This window comes from Cibotium barometz, chromosome 29 (genome assembly GCF_041138505.1).
Source record: "Cibotium barometz isolate CiBa-2024 chromosome 29, ASM4113850v1, whole genome shotgun sequence".
Lineage (NCBI taxonomy): Eukaryota > Viridiplantae > Streptophyta > Polypodiopsida > Cyatheales > Cibotiaceae > Cibotium > Cibotium barometz.
Window position 1 is genome coordinate 24,759,708 of NC_141074.1, and position 24,003 is coordinate 24,783,710.

At 43.7% G+C, this 24,003-nt stretch overlaps 1 protein-coding gene across 3 annotated transcripts; it reads left to right on the forward strand.

Moving 5' to 3' along the window:
- LOC147621968 (V-type proton ATPase subunit E1-like) lies at nucleotides 1-23,219 on the forward strand. 3 transcript variants are annotated; one of them, XM_086822993.1, is made up of 8 exons: nucleotides 2-153; nucleotides 226-342; nucleotides 21,388-21,488; nucleotides 21,559-21,715; nucleotides 22,045-22,238; nucleotides 22,319-22,418; nucleotides 22,554-22,617; nucleotides 22,788-23,219. In XM_086822993.1, exons 2-7 carry the CDS (start codon nucleotides 241-243, stop codon nucleotides 22,587-22,589), a joined length of 690 nt encoding a protein of 229 aa, XP_086679119.1. In that variant the 5' UTR covers nucleotides 2-153; nucleotides 226-240; the 3' UTR covers nucleotides 22,590-22,617; nucleotides 22,788-23,219. The 3 variants fall into 3 exon arrangements, with proteins under 3 accessions (XP_086679120.1, XP_086679119.1, XP_086679118.1); XM_086822994.1 differs by having other exon boundaries at nucleotides 1-153; nucleotides 21,388-21,446; nucleotides 22,554-23,219; XM_086822992.1 differs by having other exon boundaries at nucleotides 22,554-23,219.
- The last annotated feature ends 784 nt before the right edge of the window (nucleotides 23,220-24,003 follow it).

The following is a 24,003-nucleotide window of genomic DNA, read 5'->3' on the forward strand; positions in this document are numbered from 1 at the left end:
GACCGTTGGAACTTGGCCCAGTTAGAGCTAAAAAATTGGGACACGGAGAACAGGCAGCTGGCTGGGGCGACTGGCACGTCATCATTAACGACTTTAAGAAGCCGAGATTGCCCTAGAGATCCTTCAGCCGTTGGAGATCCGTCTCGACCGAAGGTAAGGGCTCTGCCCGAGCAATTGCAGCATCTGCTGCGTGGATTCAACTCATGCGTTGCTTGCTGTTTGCAGGTACAGTGAGCAAGGATGAACGATGCAGAGGTCTCCAAGCAAGTGCAGCAGATGGTCCGCTTCATCAGGCAGGAAGCGGAAGAGAAAGCCAACGAGATAGCTGTCTCTGCTGAGGAGGTCTGCTCTGATTGATCTTTTGCATTTTTGACTTAGTTCATCCTCTCCGAGGTCAGTCTTAATCATGTCCCCCGTGCTTTTTCTTGCCATCCTCTGGGACATCACCAGTCTTCTCTCCTGCCGACGAGCAGGGCAGGAAATGGAGATGCATGCTCAGATTAAGTTGCAAACAAAGGGGGGGGGGGGGGAGAGAAAGAAATAACATCTTCTAAACACCCAAAGGGTCTATGAGACCAATAAGTGTTACAAAAGTTCCATGCGTAAACTAAAGATGTCAAACCTGGACACAAAGGGTATGTGTGTGTGTCTGTGTGTGAGAGAGAGAGAGAGAGAGACAGAGAGAGAGAGAGTTAGTTTTTACTTTTTACTTTGTCCCAAATCTAGCTTTAGAACGTGAAGCTGGCAAGATAAGCTGAGGGATGAGTCCTTACTGTGTTGCCATATGCCAGAACACAAGGAGGGTGGAAACAATCTCGAAGGTGCACTATATTTATTACATTGCAGAAGCACTAGCGGGTGAAGCCTGAAGTGTTGCGATTATGAATTGCTGTATGTACAGGCTATTGTTTTACCTGCTATAGTGAAATCATCAGCTCATATCTGCCCCTATTTTTTTATGTGTCCATCCACTCAACTGCTGGTGCTCTGTTCCAGGTATTGGAACTCACAAATGCAGGCATCATACAGAATGTATTTCTAGAAGGTCATGCTACAGTTGAGAGAGATTGACCACATGCACCAAGAGCAGAAGCGTCTGCTGGCGACTGGGGCTTATCTTGTTGACAAATATTTGCCTTTCGTTATCTTATTCCTGAGATTGTTCAATCATTGGTCCAAACTCCCATAAAACTTCTATAAATCTCTCTCTATGGAGGGAACCTCCTTTTCCATTCTTGATGATATCTTCCTTTTTATCCATATGTGCTTCACTTTTCTTATCCATGTGGACAGTTTCTTTCAGCTACTTGGCAAAGCTGTTCTTCTTCTTCACGTTGATGGGTTTTTTTAGTGTCTAGACCCTAGTGCCCAAGATACTTGCCTGCCCAAACCTTAGAAAAGAGAATAAGCCCAATGGGCATGATTAGAAGCTTAGAAATAAAAGGCTTTTGCATGGCCACCTAAAATAGAAGTAGCTGTTTCCAGTTTTAGGTAAGAGCAGAGGGTGCAAGAGGGAGAATAGGATCTTTAGGAGGTTGAGGTGCCCTAGGATCTCTGGGAGTGCAGCTCTGTTAGAACTTGGACATATCCAGTGTTTTGCTCAACTATTCCTTTTTGTGATTGAAGATAGAGACCTGCAGAAGGAGGTTGCAACTTCCATTGATGTTTGTATTTGTGAAGATGAAGACATAGGTTGTTGTTGGGATATACTTGTGAAGGATCCCTCAGGCTTTTAGTGCTTCTTCTCTTTTGTTTGAACCCCATGTCTTAGGGTTGTTGAGATTGGCTTGATTTCATCTATATGCAAAACGCTTGAGTGTGAGTTTGAATCCTATGAGTTGGATTGATGAGTTTTTATGCTCCAGTGTTATAATTGTGTTGTTTTGATGGAATTTGTTGAGAGGAATCAATTGTGAGTGAAAGTCTCTGATAGTATAAAATTAGAACTGAGTCAGATAGCTTTAATTTACACTAAGCATTGTTTGATAGTGTTAGTTGGAGTCAGTTGTGTATCAGGCTTCATCAGTATGCTGTAGAAGGATGGGAAGCTTTTGAAATCTGCTTTGACAATGTCGGTCAGATAAGTCTATGGATTGGATGGTGTGAGAGCAAAAGGATGAAAGGACCAGATGTATGAGAGATCAGAGCAAAACAACACAGCATTAAATGGGCGAGTGAGTGTATATATGATGGTGAGTGAAAATATGTACAAGAGCCCTCTGATGTGATGATACGTAGAAGACCAAAGATGATGTGGGAGCAGAAGCACGGTCGATTCGAGGCAAAGGGCTCCAAGAGGGTAGTTGGCAGTAGAAAGTGAAGTGATGATGATGTCGATGATGATGGTGCAAACTTTGGTGGGTGTTGCGGTACTTGAATGGTGATGAAGAGCAAAGGGCTGCCATCCCGAGCGGTGCAAGCTCTGGCGACAAGGGTGCTGCAATACTTGAGGGGTGGTGAGGAGCGAGTGGTGGTGGTATGAGCTCTGGTGATAAGGGTGCCTCAAAACATGAGTGAGGTGAGGAGCAGAGAGGGTTGCCGTCCCAAGTGTTGTGATAGAGAGTGAGGTGCCCCCCGATGGTGTGATGTAGCAGAGAGTGGGCTGCTCTCCCAGAGAGTGAACTGAAGATAAACATTGATGTGTTGAAGTGTAGCAAAGATTGGGTTGCTATCCCATGAGCTGAGGTATCGTATCGCTGATGTGATCTATGGCAGAGAGGGTTGTTGTCCCATGAACAGTGTCACTATTTGGGCATTCTCTGCGCTTCAGGCCTATGGACGAGTTCTGTAGGATGGACTGGCATCTTATGGTTGGGGACTTATGTCTACACCGAGAGCCAGTAGGCTGGATATATGGGTTGGGATTGTGTATCTGCGCCCAAATCCAGAGTGTGGTACCACGGACTACAAGCTAAATGAATAGGGAGACTGTTCAATGCATCCTTGCATAACATGTTTGCAAGTTAAAAATCCTGTCTTTGCATGAACTATTTGATTGCATGCAAGATTTGTTTGTGTAGTTCACATGTAGGGGACGCCCTCTTGTGAACCGTGCGAGTGAAACTGTATTCTGACCTCGTTTGTGGGCTGTAGACAGGTGGTAAGTACACCACTTTACTTTTTTTTTATGAGTTAAAGCAATGTATTCTTTGTTTTGCAGGTCCACACTTTAATAAGTGTGTCCGCCCAAGTTATAAGTGAGATTGGGCGTCCACACTTCATTAAAGCTCGGGCGGACAAACTATAAGTAAGAATAGACTAGAATTTCCTTCCGGTCGGCTAGGCGAGTGTCCAGGCACCCTTCCCACTAAATTTGTGTGGAAAAGGGATGGTTATGGACTGGGTGGCAGTATGAGGACCTGCCACCATGCTATTACTCATTTTGAAAATTACCTCTCTCTACACTCTCTCTCTAGAAATAGGCGCCCCCCTTCAAGAGAGCCTATTTTTGTTATTCTCTCTAACTTTTTGCTTGGTGAGAGTGCTGATTTTCATTCCCTCTTGCTCCCAACTCCAATGGAAAGCTTGAAGATTCTTCCTTTCACAGTTAAGCCTCCAGTTGCTCACCTTTTCACTCTATCTCTCTCTTCTAAATGAATATGGAGTCTCCTAACCATTCTACCGCCCCCAAATTCTGCTGAAACCCTAATTTTCAGAAACCCTAATTCTGCAGAAACCCTAATTTCAGAAACCCTAATTTTGGAGGAAACCATACCAAGCTGTGCCCCTTACTCATAGGCATCTAAAGAGCCCAAAATGCCCAATTTTGGACTCATATAACCTGCTTAAAACCCTAAAAATCAGAAACCCTAATTTCAGCCGGAAGTGGAAAACGGTCACATTCAAGCTGTAGTTCGTCCGCACGGAGGTGGAGCTCGACATTGATCGTCCAATACTTGGTAAGAGCATTTTGCAAGCAATTTTCAATTTGAGATTCGAATGCTTTGTCAATATGGTCTCCTATGTCTCGGTCCTGGCACACACATGTGTATGTGTATGGATGCCAGTGGAGCATAGCTGCGTTTGACAAGCTTCAAGGAATCAAGGAACGAAGCTACTCTCAAGTGAAGCTATGGATTCCATCGTCTACGACAAATTTGTTTGCAATGCTGTTTTCATGATCATGGATGCACTTGAACAGTTTGGCATGTGAATGCCCGTGAGGCTTGTAACAGTTTTCCTTGATAATAAAATCTATTACAAGGGGGGTCGGCCTTTTCCGGCCCTAGTGCAGTGTGCAAAAATAAAATTCAGCTTCTTACTCTATTGTGTTGCGCCGTTTAAAATTGTTTAATTATGTTAATAGCTTAAGTGTTTGCCAAGATTGTGCTCAACCCCGACCGGGGGAATCTCATTGGTATCAGAGCCTAGGATCTTCCTCCTTTCTGTGTGGAAGACGGTCCTAATCTAGCTTACACTAGCTGTTAGCATTCTTAAGCATTATGGCGAGCCAAACAGGTACTTCACGGGATGTAAATCCAAGGAAGAGTACATATGTGAAGCCAAGAGGAGACAATGTGCATGATGATACTCAAATGCATGAACAATACACTGCTGAAAATGTTTTTCTTGTGTCACATGATGGTATTGCACATGCCGGACAGCCATCTTATGTTAGAAGGGAAGGAAATGCAACTCATGTATATATGGGACAGCCATCCCGAGGTAAGGAGAAGGCTATACAGAGTGATGCACATGATGCTATGCAGGCTGAAATTGCAGACCTCAAAAGGCAATTATGTATGATGCAAAAACAACTCAAGGATATGCATGAAGACTCACAGTCAAGGCATGTATCTCGTGTGTCAAAGCATTCTCCTTTTGTGAATGATGCATTGGAAAATGTTGCCATGGAATTGGGGGTTCAACCAAGAGATATGGCTGTCTCTTACCTCATGGGACAAGGTGATGTAGTTACTCGAAAGGAAGGAGGGCTTAGGTTTAAAAAGCCTCCTCTTATGAATCAACATGCAGCTGAAACATCAAAGCTTAAATCTATTGTGCGACAGGAAAGAGAAGAGGCGTCTGCTACCTCTCATCATGCCTCTACCGCACATGTTTCTCCTCCCCACAGGTCATCTATTAAAGCTCATGAAAGTCTTCTCAAGGAACCGACTCATAAATCAGCCCCTCCTCATGATGGAATTGAGCGATATGTTCCTACTAATGAAGCAAATAAGCAACCAATCGAGAGAGATGAAGAGGAAACGCATCAACATAAGAAGAAGAAGACTAAAGAGTTTACTGCAGGTGACAAAACAGTTAAGTTTGAGTATTTTCATGGAGAATATGATTCTACCAAAGCTCTATCTTTTATCTCCCAATTTGAAATTGCTTTTCATGAGGGAGAATTTTCAGAATCATCAAAACTCAGACATGTGGGCATGTACATGAAAGGCACTGCTGCTCATTGGTGGTTGGCCGAGAAGCTTTCCGGCAACACCATTTCTACATGGGCTAAATTCAAACAAAAGTTTTATGATCAATTTTTGCCTCCAAATTTTACTCAGGATATATGCAGGAAGTGGGACAGGTTGGAGCAAAAAGAAGGGCAATCCATTACCTCTTACGTCTCCAAATTTTGGGAGGTATTAATGGAAGTGTTACCCTTCATGACCGTTACTGAAGAAGAAAAGAAGAGGAAATTTGAGTCAGGATTGCAACCCATCTTCCAAAGAGGACTACAAATCTATCCAAACCAAACTCTTCGTCAACTCATAAACTCGGTCTTGGCTTCCGAAGAGCTTAATGTCAAATGGGTGCAATCTAGAATTGACCAAAGCTTGGGCAAGGGTAAGGAGAAAGCTGGTTTTAATGTGCAAAAGGGTGGACAGCCCTTTAGAAGAGATTTCAAAGCCATGCACAAAGCTGAAAATTCAGATTTGAAGGATGTAAAGCCCCCTCAAAGAGCTGAAAATGCAAAAGAAAAGAAACCGTGGCAGAAAAAGGGTGTTTATGGCTTGACTCCTCAACAAAGGGTACAATACATTCGTGAAGGCAAATGCTTTAGATGCGGTAGTAAAGATCACATCTCTCCACAATGCCCTAACAAGAATAAGAAGCCAGAAGAGCCTAAAGTGCATGTCAACATGGTATATGATGTACAGGGCAACACGGGACATGCAAACATGCATAGAATGGTATGCAAAGCATGGGGACAACTAAAAGACCAGCCAGCTTTATTCATGTTTGATGACTGCTCCACTGACAACTTCATCTCCACTGATATGGCTGCTGCCTTGGGGATTGAAGTAGGTGACATGGGACCCGAAATTCATGCATGTTCAGCTTTTCTGGAAAAAGATGTGAAGGTTACACCCCTTATTGGAAAGCTGCGAATGCATATCCAAGGATACCTCGACCACGAGAACTTTCTCGTTGCCCCTCTTAGTGGATGTGATGTATTACTGGGAAAACCTTGGCATGCACGCCTTGAGCCTACCAAGAATTACAAGACCAACAAAATCACTTTTATGTATAAAGGTAGAGAGCATCATTTAGATGCAGGTGTGTCGGGTGATACTATCCCCGTTGTATCTCATATACAAATCAATAAAGCAATGAAAAAGAGTGTTTCTTCGTACTTGGTTTTTGTACGTGATAATGTGGAACACAGTAATGTACATGTGGACACTCTTACTAAAGAGAGGCTGAAATTTTTAAGCGAATTCGGGGATTGTTTTGCTGACTCTTTACCTAATGTAATGCCTCCTTCACGGCCAGAAGATCACCGCATTGAATTAGTTCCAGGGAATTCACCTCCAAATAGGCCAGCATATCGTGTTAGTGCTTGCCAACAAGAAGAGATTATGAAACAAGTGGGTGAACTACTTGAGAAAGGCTTGGTGCGGCCTAGTTCTTCGCCATTTTGTTCACCCGTTCTTCTTGTACAAAAGAAAGACGGTTCATTCCGTATGTGTGTGGATTACAGGGCATTAAATAAGATTACCATCAAGAATCGGTTTCCCATACCGAGGATTGATGATATCTTGGACAAGCTGGATGGATCATCTTGTTTTAGTCGCATTGATCTTAAAAGCGGCTATCATCAAGTGCGAGTGATGCCACAGGATGTACATAAGACAGCATTTCGCACTTCTTTTGGTCTCTATGAGTATTTGGTTATGCCATTCGGTCTTACAAATGCCCCGGCTACTTTCAATCGCATGATGGACCGAATTTTCAGAAATCATAGAACTTTTACAGGTGTGTTCTTTGATGACATTCTTGTATTCTCCAAGAATGAGGAGGATCACAAAAAGCACTTAAGAGTGGTCTTTGAAGAACTAAGGCAGCATAAGCTTATGATCAACGCCAAAAAGAGTGAATTTTTCCTTTCAGAGATTCACTACTTGGGACACATAGTATCAAAGGATGGTGTACGAATGGATCCTGCAAAGATCCAAACCATCAAAGATTGGCCAGAACTTAAATCTATTCATGAAGTCCGAAGCTTTCTTGGTCTATGTTCATATTACAGGAGATTTATCTTTCACTTTGCAATGATTGCTTCGCCATTGCATGAACTCACCAAGAAACGTCCTATGTTTAAATGGACAGAGGTTGAGATTAATGCTTTCAATAAGCTCAAAAATGCCATTATCACAGGGCCAGTCTTAATCATTCCAGACTTGCAAAAGCCATTTGTGGTAGAATGTGATGCTTGTGGCAATTGCATTGGAGCCGTCTTAAATCAAGAAGGACATGCCATTGCATTTGAAAGCAGGAGATTGCAAAATGCTGAACTTACTCTTGATGTTTATCAGAAGGAATTATTGGCCGTCATTCATGCTCTCACAGTATGGAAACATTACTTATTGGGAGCTGAATTTGTTGTCAAAACTGATCACCAAAGTTTGCGGTACTTTCTTACGCAAACTAAACTCTCTGAGAAACAAATGAGAATGGCCAATTTTCTCTCAATGTTTCATTTTCAGATTTTGCATACTCCTGGCAAGAAAAATGTGGTAGCAGATGCATTGTCCAGAAAACCATATGTGGCTGCAATTTCGGTTGCTTCTCATCAAGACTTGTCTACTATGCGAGAAATGTACCATTTGGATGCTGATTTTTCAGATTTATGGGCTGATTTAATGACTGGTCATACACATGCTTCTTATGTGGTCAAAGATGGTTATATCATGAAGGATAACTGCTTATGTGTGGTTTCAAACATGAGACAAAAAGTTTTGGATGAATGTCATGCACCACCTTATGCAGGGCATAGAGGGATACTCCCTACTACTCAAATGATTGAGAGATACTTCTTTTGGCCAGGTATGAGGAAAGATATAGAAGCCTATGTACGTGCATGTGTCACCTGCCAAAAGGTAAAATTTGATAGGCAAAAGACTCCTGGTTTGCTTCAGCCTTTGCCTATTCCGGACCAGCCATGGGAAAGCATTGCAATGGATTTTATTATGGATTTACCCCGCACCCCAAATGGCAATGATGCAATATGGACAATTGTGGACAGGTTTAGTAAACAAGCACATTTTCTACCTGTCAAAAAGACCATAAAACCAGAACATATGGTCAAAATTTTTGTGTCACAGGTATTTAAACACCATGGTATGCCCAAATCAATTGTGGGAGACAGGGATCCCCGAACAACAAGCCTCTTTTGGAGAGCTCTTTTTGATAACATGGGCACAAAGCTGAATTTTTCTTCAGCTTATCATCCTCAAACGGATGGACAAAGTGAAGCTGCAAATTCAGCTGTGTTGGATTTGCTTAAATGCTATGTGACAGATCAGAAATCTTCTTGGGAAAAGTATCTACCGCTTGTAGAATTTGCATACAATAATACGGTACATGCTTCTACAGGCAAGGCCCCATTTGAGATCATTTATGGCAAAGTGGTATTGCCACCTATCTTACGCACAAAAGATGAGATATTTGCTGCTGATGACTTTGTCAGGGACCTTGATATTGCCTTTTCACAAGTTCGGACAGCCATTGCACGCTCTCAAGCAAAGCATAAGAAAGCTGCCGACAAGCATAGAAGGCAATTGGACATTAAAGAGAATGACTTGGTATTGCTAAAATTTGAGAAAGCTAGACTCAGGAAGAGGTCTGGCAAGGAGAGAGCATGCCCAAAACTCTCTACCAGGTATTATGGACCCTTCAAGGTGATCAAGAAGATCAATGATGTGGCTTTTCGACTTGCTTTACCGCATCATTGGAAGATTCATAATGCATTCCATGTGAGCCTCTTGCGCAAATATGTGGGACCGGAACCTTTGGAACCGGTTATGGAAGATCCACCAGAGGTGGAAGAGCTGGAAGAGGTATTGCAGCCAGAGCAAATTGTGTTTCATAAGGAGCGAAAGTTTGCAGGTGGCAAACTCCAGAGGCGCTACCTTGTGAAATTCAAGAACTATTCTCCTATGGATGCAAAATGGATGGATGAAACATACTTTCAGGAGTATCCGCAGCTCCTCCAAGCATATTTGGAAGCATTTCAGTTGCGGTCAACTGTTTAGAAGCAGGGGAGGATGTCACTATTTGGGCATTCTCTGCGCTTCAGGCCTATGGACGAGTTCTGTAGGATGGACTGGCATCTTATGGTTGGGGACTTATGTCTACACCGAGAGCCAGTAGGCTGGATATATGGGTTGGGATTGTGTATCTGCGCCCAAATCCAGAGTGTGGTACCACGGACTACAAGCTAAATGAATAGGGAGACTGTTCAATGCATCCTTGCATAACATGTTTGCAAGTTAAAAATCCTGTCTTTGCATGAACTATTTGATTGCATGCAAGATTTGTTTGTGTAGTTCACATGTAGGGGACGCCCTCTTGTGAACCGTGCGAGTGAAACTGTATTCTGACCTCGTTTGTGGGCTGTAGACAGGTGGTAAGTACACCACTTTACTTTTTTTTTATGAGTTAAAGCAATGTATTCTTTGTTTTGCAGGTCCACACTTTAATAAGTGTGTCCGCCCAAGTTATAAGTGAGATTGGGCGTCCACACTTCATTAAAGCTCGGGCGGACAAACTATAAGTAAGAATAGACTAGAATTTCCTTCCGGTCGGCTAGGCGAGTGTCCAGGCACCCTTCCCACTAAATTTGTGTGGAAAAGGGATGGTTATGGACTGGGTGGCAGTATGAGGACCTGCCACCATGCTATTACTCATTTTGAAAATTACCTCTCTCTACACTCTCTCTCTAGAAATAGGCGCCCCCCTTCAAGAGAGCCTATTTTTGTTATTCTCTCTAACTTTTTGCTTGGTGAGAGTGCTGATTTTCATTCCCTCTTGCTCCCAACTCCAATGGAAAGCTTGAAGATTCTTCCTTTCACAGTTAAGCCTCCAGTTGCTCACCTTTTCACTCTATCTCTCTCTTCTAAATGAATATGGAGTCTCCTAACCATTCTACCGCCCCCAAATTCTGCTGAAACCCTAATTTTCAGAAACCCTAATTCTGCAGAAACCCTAATTTCAGAAACCCTAATTTTGGAGGAAACCATACCAAGCTGTGCCCCTTACTCATAGGCATCTAAAGAGCCCAAAATGCCCAATTTTGGACTCATATAACCTGCTTAAAACCCTAAAAATCAGAAACCCTAATTTCAGCCGGAAGTGGAAAACGGTCACATTCAAGCTGTAGTTCGTCCGCACGGAGGTGGAGCTCGACATTGATCGTCCAATACTTGGTAAGAGCATTTTGCAAGCAATTTTCAATTTGAGATTCGAATGCTTTGTCAATATGGTCTCCTATGTCTCGGTCCTGGCACACACATGTGTATGTGTATGGATGCCAGTGGAGCATAGCTGCGTTTGACAAGCTTCAAGGAATCAAGGAACGAAGCTACTCTCAAGTGAAGCTATGGATTCCATCGTCTACGACAAATTTGTTTGCAATGCTGTTTTCATGATCATGGATGCACTTGAACAGTTTGGCATGTGAATGCCCGTGAGGCTTGTAACAGTTTTCCTTGATAATAAAATCTATTACAAGGGGGGTCGGCCTTTTCCGGCCCTAGTGCAGTGTGCAAAAATAAAATTCAGCTTCTTACTCTATTGTGTTGCGCCGTTTAAAATTGTTTAATTATGTTAATAGCTTAAGTGTTTGCCAAGATTGTGCTCAACCCCGACCGGGGGAATCTCAAACAGACTTGTATCGCTATGACAAAATCTGGAAACACTTAAGCAAGAACATTGCAAAAAAATAGCACAAGAGAAGGAGAGAGATAGAGGCGTGTAACTCTGCGCTATGTACACAAGATCCCGGAATATACAAGATACAAAAGTGGCAAGGGGTGTGGGGCCATTTTATATGGCCCTCATAGTGCAGTCGGCCTGCTCTAGGACAGCCGACAGGCCTATAAACTCCACGACCAACATCACACCCCAGTCGGCCAGGTGAGTACGGACGGCCTGCATGGAAAAGTTGTCCACGACCTGTAGCACTCAGTCGGCCAGCACCAATAGGCTAACAGCTACAGTCGGCCACCTACTAAGACCTCGTGCCACCACAGAAATGCCACCCAAGGCACAGGAAAAATGGAAAAAATGGGGGGGAAATACAGGGAGTGAGGAAAAATGAGAACAACACCTACAAGGATGGGCACACCCACAAAAAAGGCCTTGGTGTCTAGATAAAGATTGGAGATGACTTCTAACACCTCCTCTCAGCTCCCGGTTGTGAAACCAACCACAGGGAGCTGGGGTGCCGCTTGAGCAAAGCCTGAGATAGCGACTTCGTGAAGAGGTCCACCGTATTGTCCTCCGTCGAACAGAACTCTAGCAAGATGTCATCAGCAACAATCTTTTCACGAACAAAGTGCCTCGCCTTTGGATGACCGTGGGTTCCCAGTGGAAGCCCAATCCTGCCGTGCAACCTCTGCAAGCTCACCACCTCACAAGCAGCACCACAAGTAGCCCGGTACTCTGCCTCTGTCGTTGACAAGGCAAAAGAAGACTGCCTCTTACTGCTCTTGGGCTTGAAGTAGATCTCGTCGTGTCTGGATCTCCTCCCCAATCTGATTCACTCCAACCGTGGAGTCGGACTCCATCCATCAATCCCCCTCCTGTGTAAAAGAGACCAAGATCCTTTGCATGCCGCAGAAACCACAAGATACGCAATCCTGCCTCTCAAAGAGTCATTTGCAACCATGAGCTCAACAGCCTCATCAGGAAGCTCTCGTCCAATCTAGTATCCATCAACCAAATCAATGAACCATTTTGCTTTTGAGTCAAAGAGGCATCACACTGCTCGCAAGGATCAACACTTGTTACGGTGGGAAGCCAAGTCATGGAAACCTGCTGAAGACCACGCAAGGCCTTCTGATACCTGTCAACCACCCCCTCTGAATCCGGAACCATTAAGCCTGGAGAATCCACCTCCTTCTGCAAGTAATCAACTGCCACTTGCCTAGCTTTCCAAGAGGTCCCCATGAAAAGAACTACCAACATCTGTAGTACTGGAAAGTTCCTGCCAACTGTTGCCATCAACTGGCAAGCTATCCTCCATCTGGTCCGGGAAAGCCTGCACCTGCAGTGTATCCACACTGAAGTGGTCTTTACCAGACTGCCACTCATCACAAAACTGAGGACTTGGGAGAGAGAGTGCTGAAAGTTTGTAAACTCCATTCTCCACTCTGCCTTCCCAAACTACCTGGCCTGTTGCCTTGTCCCGAAGAGCAACAAAATGCTCATCAAACTCCACCCGTATGCCAGTCTTGCAAACGTGATGCACTAACAATAGATGAAAACCAAGTGACGGAACATACAACACCTGGGAGGAATGCTTCCCCCCTCTGCCATCGGGAACTATCTCCAACCTGCCCTCATTGTGAATTGGGATAGTGGATGTATCCCCAGTAAATATGAACGGGAAGGAGTCATGTGCCTGGAAGCACCATTGTCTAGAATCCACTCCCGAGTATCTGTAGCGGCGAGTCCTCCAACCTCCTCCTTGCCTGAAGAAAATGAAACATCGGTGTCCATCACCTCCAGGTGCTCAAAAGCTGGAGTCTTCATGATTGCTGCTGAGTCGTCTTCACCCTTCTCGGTGTTCCGCTTGGGACACTGCCTCCAATAGTGGCCTTTCTCGCCACAATCATTACAGGTCCTCTCTGCCTTTAGTTTCTCGCGGTCAACGTCTTGCTTCTTCTCAGAAGACTTCTCCGATCTTCCCTTTGTCCTTGTTGTTATGGCCTTTCGACTGTTGGCCAGTTAAGGCCTCTGAACCTCCGCTCTGTGGAGGGTTCGAGAATCTTTCCTCTTGGTCCAAGACCATGGGCACAAGCTCCTCCCACGTGATGGTGCTGAGCCTGCCACCGGTAATCAAAGACCAGTAGAATGTTGAGTACTGAGAGGGTAAGTGCGACAGCAACGTTATGGTCATGTCCTCCGATGATATCTCCTTCCCTGCTTGAAGAACTTCCTGCTGAAGAGCTTGCAGCTTGTTAATGTGCTCCCGCATCGTCAACAACTTTGCAGGACTCATAACCCGCATTTGTACTTCCAAAGAAATCTTCTTCATGGGCGATACCCTGTTATAAAGAGAAGCCAAATGCTGTTGCCATATACCTCTGGCCAGTGTCATATGCTTGATATGATTGATTACCTGCGGTGTGCAGTTGAGGAAGATAAATGAGCGGACCCTGGCATTGACACAATCCCACAACTGTGCCTGTGCCTTCCGGTCCTTACAAATCGATGGTAACTCCCCTTCCTCTACCTCCAGCCGTGGAACCCCAACAACGATGAAATCAGCAAGGTCGTACGACTCTAGAACAGATTCCATCATAACCTTCCATATGCCGTAGTTGTTCCCGTCCAACTGACGGTCCACCGGGAATGTGGGGAGTGTCGGGATCTTCACATGTCTCTCAGCCATCTCTAATAAATCTGCCATTGCTGGGATGTAACTGAAAAAGGGTTGGTGGGTGGGAACAAAGAAGAACTTACACCTGCAAGTGGCTGTCCAGCAAATCAGCCTACCGTCCTCTTGCTTCTCCTCTTCCCGAACAGTCCAAAACAGTCCACCAATCAGCAACGCAACAGTCCCCCTCTTGCTCACACAACTCTCAAGAACTATTAAGAGCCTAGGGCTCTGATACCATGACAGAATACGCAGCGGAGATGATGACAAAATCTGGAAACACTTGAGCAAGAACAATGCAGAAAAACAGCACAAGAGAAGGAGAGAGATAGAGGCGTGTAACTCTGCTCTATATACACAAGATCCTGGAATATACAAGATACAAAAGTGGCAAGGGGTGTGGGGCCATTTTATATGGCCCCCATAGTGCAGTCGGCATGCTCTAGGACAGCCGACAGGCTTATAAACTCCACGACCAGCATCACACACCAGTCGGCCAACTGAGTACAGTCGGCTTGCATGGAAAAGGTGTCCACGACCTGTAGCACTTAGTCGGCCAGCACCAATAGGCTAACATCTATAATCGGCCACCTCTTAAGACCTCTTGCCACCACAGAAATGCCACCCAAGCCACAGGAAAAATGGGGGAAAAATACGGGCAATGAGGAAAAATGAGAACAACATCTACAAGGGCGGGCACACCCACAACAAAGGCCCTGGTGTCTAGATAAAGATAGGAGATGACTTCTAACAGTACTGTGCTGTAGCAGAGCGGGCTATTGTCCCAAGGTGTGGCCTGATGTAAAACGCTGAAGTACTGGAGCTAATAGGCGATGATGATAAAGCAGATGTGGTGTAGGGCTTGGTGGCAGCAGCAGCAGCAACATCAGCAGATGGTACTTGATATGATCTATGATGGTACAATGTGTTGGAATGAAGAGGTTATGCTATATATAGTAAGGGGGGGCTACTGGTCGGCCAGCAAAAGGGTAGTCGGCCACCAGCAGCAAGACCTAAAAAACATAAATAAAAAGTAATAAATAAAAAATATCTGCTTTTTAGGGCTGGCCATTTTCACACACATGGTGGTCCGGGTGTCAGGTGAGGGCTGATTCAAGTCAGAAGGGTGTTAGAGAAAGTCAATTGTGCATCACGAGAGATCAACTGGAGGTGTAGAAGGGTGTCAAATGAAATCAGTTGTGCATCAGGAGAGATCAGGTTGAGGTGCAGAAGGGTAGATATGATCCTTCTGGGCTAAAGGGAAGTGGTTCTGGGTTTGGTCTGACAGTTAGAGGATATCAGAAAGTTCTTTGTGATTTTGGCTTCTTGTGGTTGGTGGTGGTGATATAGAGGCCATCACCCAGGACCAGCACATGTTTTGGGACAGAGTGTGTCTAAGATTTGTGTTTTGCTGGTGTTGTGGTTGCTAGCATATAGTGTCCTCACGACGGTGTGTTGGGATGATTTATAGAGGCAGACTCCCGCGACGCATCATTGTTTTGGTGCCCCCCTTGAGGAGGGCTTTGAAAGCACCCTTTAGATTACTTGCAGGCTTGGAAAAATTCTCAGTAGGTGAGATGGTTGCTATGATGACATATCTAGTGTTTCATGGCATGCTGGTTAAGATCTAGAAGAATTCTTGGCAGCAGGGATGGAAATGGAACTTACAGCCTTCCCCTTTGGTAAGGAGAGGGATGATGATAAGTTGACTTTGTTGACTATGCTGTTGAAAGGTGATGCTAAAAGATGGTTGCAGGCATGGAGAGCTCAGCCAACCCAAGGGGAGACATATGAGGATATTAAGGTGGCTTTGGTACAGCACTACAAGCATAGTGAATCCCCTAATGCCTTATGGCAGGAAATTCAAAACTAAAAGCATAATTTATCTGATGTTTTTGATAGGTTTGTAGATCACTTTGAAGATTTGTGGGGAAGGTGGGACACCTCTCTGGGAGCAGAGCATCCTCCAGTTCTTCTAAAGAAGGACATGTTCATCCCGTCTCTCCATGCAGACTTGAGGGAGAAGGTGGAACTAAAGAGGCCAAGGACTTTTGAAGAAGCTTTGAGGATTGCCAGGGAGAAAGAATGAAAGTTACAAAGGATGGCTCAGAAGCAAACGGAGGTCCAAGGTGAAGGAAGACGAGTCATGCCCAGGGAAAGAAGCGTAGAAGAAGGGAGAGTTGATCTCGTGGTTCCAATAGTCACAGACCAGCTCATGTAGGGAATCACCCATCTGACTTAGCAGATGGAGAACTTGAATTTGAATCTTATGCAAGGGGGTAAGAATGCTTCTAGGGTAGGAGACAGGGATGGTCCAAGAGGCAGGGGAAGACGAGGACCTAATATGAATGTACAATGCTTTAACCACATGGAGAGAGGCCATATTTCTCCTCACTGACCTTACCCTAGGAGAATGGGAGGTGACATCTACCCTTTGTCACCCAGGAGAGAAGACAGACAGGATGTTAAGAGGGAAGAGGAGGTGCCAAACCAACAGGTACCACAGGCTCAACAACAACATTCCGGGAATGGTCCTAGACAGGGAGAGATGAACCTGAGTGGGATGGATGAAGAGGTAGATATCTTAGCCAATAAGAGGACTAGAGGGACAGAGGTTTGAGGATGAGCCAGGACCTTCCAAAAGGAAGAACGGGAAGCAAGTGGAAGATCATCCCAAGGAGGGTAAGAAAAAGACCAGATCCAAGAGACATTGGCATGCAAATTTGCAATACTTCCCCTTAAGTGCTCATAAGGAAGCTTATGACTTGATGAGAGATCTTCTGCAGAAAGGACCTACTTTGACCTGGCCCCAGCTCTTACAGTTATGTCCTAGACTTGGGAGAATGTGGAGTAAATTGGTCAGCATCAGAAGTTCCAGAAAAGAGAAGAAGGAAGGAAGCCAGATTAATGTAATGAAAGTGAAAGGGAATAAAGACTATTTGCCAATCATGGATGCCTGAGTGAATGATCACAGAGTCCCAAAAGTGTATATAGATGGTGGTGCATAGATATGTGTGATGACACAGTAGACAATGTAAGCCTTGAGATTGAAGGTAGGTGCACACTATGAATTTAGAGTCAAAATGGCTAACAGTGCAAGGGTCAGATGCCTAGGGATCGTGAAGAAGCTACAGGTGAATGTATTGGGACAAGAGGCTGAATTGGATGTACATGTGATGCCAGCCAAGTCAGAAGCACTTATCCTCGGGAGGCCATGGCTGATTGCTATGAGGGCAGGACAAGATTGGTGGAGAGGGCATTTGATTTTGGGGTTGGACCAGCCTGTAAGGAGGTAGATTAGATATGATATGGCCAAGGGAGCTGATTGAGGACAACAGTACAGCAGAGGACGAGGATGAGGAAACAAGCTCTGTAGAAGACTGAGAAACTGAGGAAATAGCTTTATAGATGATGGGAAAGGGGTCAGATTGTTAGAGCCAGATTTAGACCTTTTTTGCATGTTTGTGCAGCTATGTGCAGAGGAAGAAAAGAGGCTAAAATCTGAAACTGGAGTGTAGCCAAGCCGGGAAGAGGTTTTGCAAAAGATGTTGGCCAAGGACCTGATTGAGGCACAGAAGGGAGAGTATATGGCCATGTTGCAGAAATTTCCAGATTTTTTTTTTCTTCTTACACACAAGTTAGAGGAGTATCTGTAGCATAGTCACAGGGAATGAGCATTTTTAGACTCGGGAATGTTGGGGATGGCAGCATCTTCCCGTTTCCATTCCCGTCCCATGTCACTCTATAGTCACAGGGAATGGCCATTCTCAATCTTTTCCGTCCCCGTTCACCGTCCCCATTTCGCTCCCCATGTGACTATGATCTGTAGTACAACATCAAATGCAGTTGAGTCCAGAGGTTAAGGAAGTTGGGAATTACACAGCAACAATTGCTGAATAAAAAGGCAGATAAGCTGTTAAAGGCAGGGTTTATTTTCCCTGTGGATAACTGTGAGGGGGCTTCTGCCTAGTGGGCATTACTCCAAAAAAGAATGGCAAATGGAGGGTGTGCGGATTTCGAACCCCTGAATACTGGGCATAAAAGAGATCACTATCCGTTGCCTTTCCAAGATGAGATTTTGGATAGTGTTGCTAGACATGAGAGATACAGAGTGTGTGTGTGTGTGTGTGTGATGGGTATTCAAGGTATTTTTAGATTTCTATTGCTCTAGAGGACCAAAGAGAAACTACTTTCATCACCCCATGGGGATGCTTTGCTTATAGGAGGAGGGTCATGCCCTTTGGGCTGACAAATGCTTTAGCAACCTTTCGGAGATTCATGAACCTGGTGTTTGAGCCTTATCTGGGATCTTTTATTAGAGTTTTTATTGATGACTTTTGCATCTATAGTGGGCCAGTGCAGATGGGTCCATTGTGAGAAGCTGGAACTGGCTTTGAGAAGAATTGATGATTTGGGAGTTCAATTGAGTCTAAACAAGTGTCATTTGGCTCAAGCCAAGGTTTCTCTTCTTGGCCATGCAGTTTCTGAGAATGGAATTGAGGCTGATCCAGAAAAGGTTAAAGCTTTGCTACTACTGGATGCTCTTAGAAGATTTAGGTTCTATTTGCTCCATAAGCCATTCACCATCCTGAACCATTATTCTCTTCTCCCTCATCTTATCCAATCCGATATCCCTTCCAGGAGGTTATCGAAATGGTTGATAGAATTACAGGAGTTCCAATTTACCTGTATGGTGGAGAACAACACCACTACTACATTGGTTGTCATCTTGGCATATAGGTAGAACACTGTGGTTTTAAAGGAGGAGACAATAGTGGAGAAGAAAGTGACTAGATGGAAGGACCCATAAATAGGGTTGCTTATACTTTATATTTTGATGGGGCTTTCAAGATCAGGAATGGCAAGTGGTGGCATTGTTCTACTGGATCCAAAGGGAAAAGAGGTAATTAAGAGGGGATTAAACTGCAAGTACAGACCATCAATGAAGCTGAGTATGCAAATGAAACGCATTTCTTTCCTTTAGTTTACTGTTTGTCATGCATGATTGCATCTATCAGCATGCTTTACTTTGTGTATTTCAGACTTCACTTTACTTTTTTTAAATCAGGATTTAAACTTTTTGTGATCACTTTGAGTGCCATTATTCAGTAGTTGCCCTTATTGATGACGGAATCGAGATCTTGATTCTTGATGTTGTCAGTTTGTTTATGCCAATTGGTCAATGACTCTGTAATGGGTCACCCAGATTCTTTAGTTTTAGCTTTTAAAAATGTTTTAATGTGTAAACGATGCATGTTTAATATTGTTTTGCAGGAAAGATAAAATATTATAAACTTTTATATAAATTTTGGGGCTTGTACTCCCCTTTTTGTATGAAACGTTTTTGAAACTTCTGGGAAATGAAAGAAACGTTTATGAAACACGTTTCATGAAACGCCTGGAAGACATGAACACCTTCGATTTTTGCTTCATAGCATAGACCCAACTGAATCTAGAAAGTTCAATGAACGAGGTAACCACCAATACTGGATGGTGTCCGTATTGGACCACATACATCACTATGTATGAGCTGTAATTTTCGGGCAGCCCTCACTGAACTATCTTTGGGGAAAGGTGTCCAATATCCAATCCTCACATACTTGTTTGACAAGTGCATCAAGTGGTGGCAAAGCGGATACCATATCATGCCTTTGAATCTATAGCAGACTACCAAAGTTGAAATGACCAAACTGAGCATGCCATAGCTTAGCATCTGTCATACTAGATGTGGCTGCAGTTTTAAGTGCTATTGGTATTTTGGAGCTTATATGTTTGTGTGTGTGTCTTTATGTGTGTGAACCCACTCTTAGAGTGGTTAAGATATCTAGATATTAGTTGGATTTGACATAAGCAATGATGTCATTCACATAAGCGTCTAGGGGTATAAAAGCATTGTACTTGGTGAAGGTTTCACAATGTCACATCAACCAACTAACTAATCATCATTTAGTCGTGCAATACTTTGTGTCTTTGAGCATTCTCTCTCTCTCTCTTCCTCTCTACACTCTCACAATCAGTATTTACTATCCACCTTAGGCATAGACGGCTATGCAAAGCCTAATTTCTACATTTTCTATTAAAGCTAGGGTTAACCATTAGTTGCATTTCAATTCATTCTAGGGTGCCTATAGTTGCCCGCCATCAGTCCCTTGCATCATGTGTGTGCAATTTGCCTTCACCTTGCTGAGTTGTTGCTCATCGTCCATCAGCATCACCACTAGCTACGCTTGCTCTTCGCCTTGGTGTCGTTTGCTATCGTTGTGAATGAATGCGTCCGCACCACTCTATTAGACGTTCTAACCATAGTTGTTGACTTTTTACATGTCTCAACAATGAGAGAATAGCTGAATTTATAGTTCTTGTCCAAAAGCACTTGAGAAAAGTGCTTCAAAACTCGCTTATAGTCCAAAAAGCATATTTTGCTTTCTAAAAGCTAGTCGCATCATTCCAAGCTTGTAAGGTGGCCTTGCATGCTATCTTGACACGTGTCTGCCACATCACCATCCTCATATCATCAGTGCCACGTTACCTTTTTCTTCAAAAACTTTTAAAAATTTTTGCATGTTGCATTTTTGCATATCAACAACCTGTATTTTGATGCACCTTGGGTCAAGTATCATGATGGGGATGTGGACCAGTTATAGAGCCCTGGATTTGGCAAGAAGATGAAGGTTGTGTACACATGGTATCGTTTACATGTCGAGGATACACTGGTCATTTGTGAAATACATGGATAATCTGGCCAAGAAAAGGCCCTCATGCTTGTACATATTAAATATTTTTTTGTAAATAAAGCTATTCTACGGGGAGGGTGTTAGCCCGTTGCAGTCCGAGTGTGGTGTCAGTATATTTAAAGTTTTTGCCATGGATTTGGTGTTGTGGCTGTGGCATAAAGTGTTTTAATCGCATTAATAGTCCAAGTGAGATACAATATTCCTCAGATTTGATGTGTACACAATCAGACAATACCAATTACCAAGAATTGGCTCTCAATGTAGAGGCAATCTGTTTCCCCGTTCTTTCCTAGTAAGCATGGGCTATTTTCTATGACTTTGGACCCACTTCCAGAAAGGCATAGGTAGGTCTTCACATCTTCAAACGTCAAATATACCTTTTGTCAGAGCCTTGCCCCCACAAGCACGTGTTTGTGTTGCACTTTCCATACAACTGCGTCGTCCAGCTGCACAAGTGTGCCCGCTGTCCATGTCCAGGCTAGATCACTGCTGGCTGCACAGGGATTAGCACTGTTCTCGCTGGTCGGTGGTGATGGAGAGCAGAGTGCTAATGGCAGCTCATGCTTTTCTGGAAGGGGGTGGTTGTGTGTGATTTATGGGAGGGCTAGACCTGGGTTTTTGGATGTAGGAAATCTATAATCTTAGACTTGTACATGTGCATAGATCATTCCCCTTCATCTGCAATTTACCATTTTTACTATGTTCTTTTTGGAGCTCGTTGGCTTATGGAAGCTCTTGACACTAGTGTTGGTGATTGGTGTAAAGCTCTTGTTTTGTGCATCCCACTAATTTTGGTTGCTCACATGGGAAATCTGGCAGGAATTCAATATTGAGAAACTGCAAATTGTTGAGGCTGAGAAGCGTAAGATAAAGCAAGAGTACGAACGGAAAGAGAAGCAGTTAGAAATACGAAAGAGAATGTAAGAGTTTAAAGTAAGTTCTTACTTTTTTCTATTTTTTGGTGACAACTCTTTGGTCTGGACACACCAGAGACTACTCCATGCAGCTGAATGCTTCTCGCCTGAAAGTTCTACAAGCTCAAGATGATCTTGTTCGAGGCATGAGAGAGTCTGCTGAAAAACAGTTGGCTTCTGTTAGTAACCATGCTCTCAACTATAGGAAGCTCATGAAAGACCTCATAATACAGGTACATATGCCTGGGCTGAAATTTAGCTGACAGCACTGCCATGAGTGTGGATGATGAATTGGTCATTGCTCTGTTTTTCGCTTTCTAATCCACAGAGTGTACTTTGTGGCAGTTGACCACTATCTCAGCTAGTTTGTAGAGATTCTAGAGTGAGGGAGGGGCACTGCCATGAATGTGGATGATGAATTGGTCATTCTGTTTTTCGCTTTCTAATCCACAGAGTGTACTTTGTGGCAGTTGACCACTATCTCAGCTAGTTTGTAGAGATTCTAGAGTGAGGGAGGGTGGTGTTCGAGGGGGCTTTTAAACTTGAATGTACCAAATTTCAGGGTTTGCTCCGCCTCAGAGAATCATCTGTATTGTTACGCTGTAGAGAAAGTGACCTTGAGCTGGTCCATGAGGTGTTGGAAGATGCAAAGAATGAGTATCTGAACAAGGCCAATGCTGATCATGTAGAAGTTCATGTGGATGATCGGAAATTTTTACCTCCGTCCCATGACTCAAAGAGAGCTGGGCATTTCTGGTATTTGTTTTCTGATGTTTGCTAAAAGAAAAAGGTCCATTCATGGGCATGAGCTGACAAGAGTTGGATGTGGTATTCAGTGCTGGGGGGGTTGTATTAGCATCGAAAGATGGGCGCATCGTTTGTGAAAATACGCTGGATGCCAGATTAGGTGTGGTTTTTAAGCAGAAGCTTCCTGAGGTAAGTTAGTGGACGTTTGTTTTCCTTGTCATGTCAATTGAACGCTGCAAGTGTTGTACATACATGATTAATGTTCAACAAGGACCAAAGCATCAACCTCAAGAATGGATGATGGGGGCTTTTGATGTATTTCAGATTCGAAGGCGCTTGTTCGGGGGCACAGGTGCCTGAATTGTTTCATGGCAGTACCTATAGCATGGCAAGTGCAAGCTCTGATGGATTCTTAGCTGGAAAACGAGTTTTTCTTTCTAATTATGACATGTGCGAGAACAATGTTTTGTATGATAATTATTTTTGTCTTAATTGATTGGCATTGGACTGAAACTTTATTGTGGAAAGTAGTGGTCAACAGATTAATCTGCCCTGCAGATGAGCTCTTGCAACCTGCGGGTTTGTGCTCAATGGCCTTTCATTTGTGATCTTGTGTTGGAACCAAGGTATGAGCATGGGAAGTCTTTGTTGCAAGACGTTGCATGCTGGAAAGATGCCACATCAGAAGGAATTACAAGCAGTGTAATTGTGGGATGATGCTTTCTGTCGAGGTGTGGGAATGGTGGCATTTATGACTGCAAGCATCGTAGGGTCTATACCACGTGGATTCTGTTATTATTACTCCTTACCTTACATTTCCACCATTGGAGTCATGTCTAAGGTAGGAGATTCTACATGTGATTCCTTGTAAGACCTCGCCTACTGCCCACTGGTATGTTTACAATGGGCAGTGATAAAAATTTTGATGAGAAGTCCAACAGAAGGGTTGTCATGAAGTTCTTCAGATAGTATTAAAGAAATTATTCACATTAGGATGTCCTTAATTGAAGGTAATACTACAAGAAATCAGTAATGTCTCATCCAATTAAGTTTGTGTGTGTGTGTGTGTGTGTGTGTGTGTGAGAGAGAGAGAGAGAGAGAGAGAGAGAGAGAGAGAGAGAGAGAATCTGAGTGTTGTCCTGCCATATGCCAATACACAAGGGCCTAGGAGAGGATATCTGAAGCAAAATCTCTAACATGCACTATACTAATAACAATGCAGATACTGTCATGATAAAGGGTCTCATGTATCGAAGTTCCTTGTCGGCAAACCTTCAGTTTGTAACTTTAGTTTGCAATAGTAATTTAGTTTTATTTTTGTGGAGTGAGAGGCCCTTGAGTAGTACAAGCATCACTACTTAGGTGGGTGGTGAGGGCTGCCATGTGCCAGCAGACTTGGCTCCGGGATGCTTTAACTTTGCATTGCTCGAGTTTCCTGCACCCCTATTATGATGAAATATTAGAATTGCTGATATTGTAGTTATGCATTATGTTGTTGATGATGAAGTTTGTCTAATGTATACATACCTATGTTTACTCAATTCATAGAGGGAGGGCTATATAGAGATTATTTTTTTAAACCCTATGTAAAAAAGGGAAGTGTTACCCTCCTAGACATAAAACTCTTGGGTTTCAGTCATGTCTCTTTGTATTGCATGAATTGACGAGAATGACTATGGAATCTAAGACATTGTTGTCTTTCACTATGATGGCAAGTTGTGCTAGACACATAAATCTTGATAGAGCTTGTTGTGTGATTATTTCAACACGATCT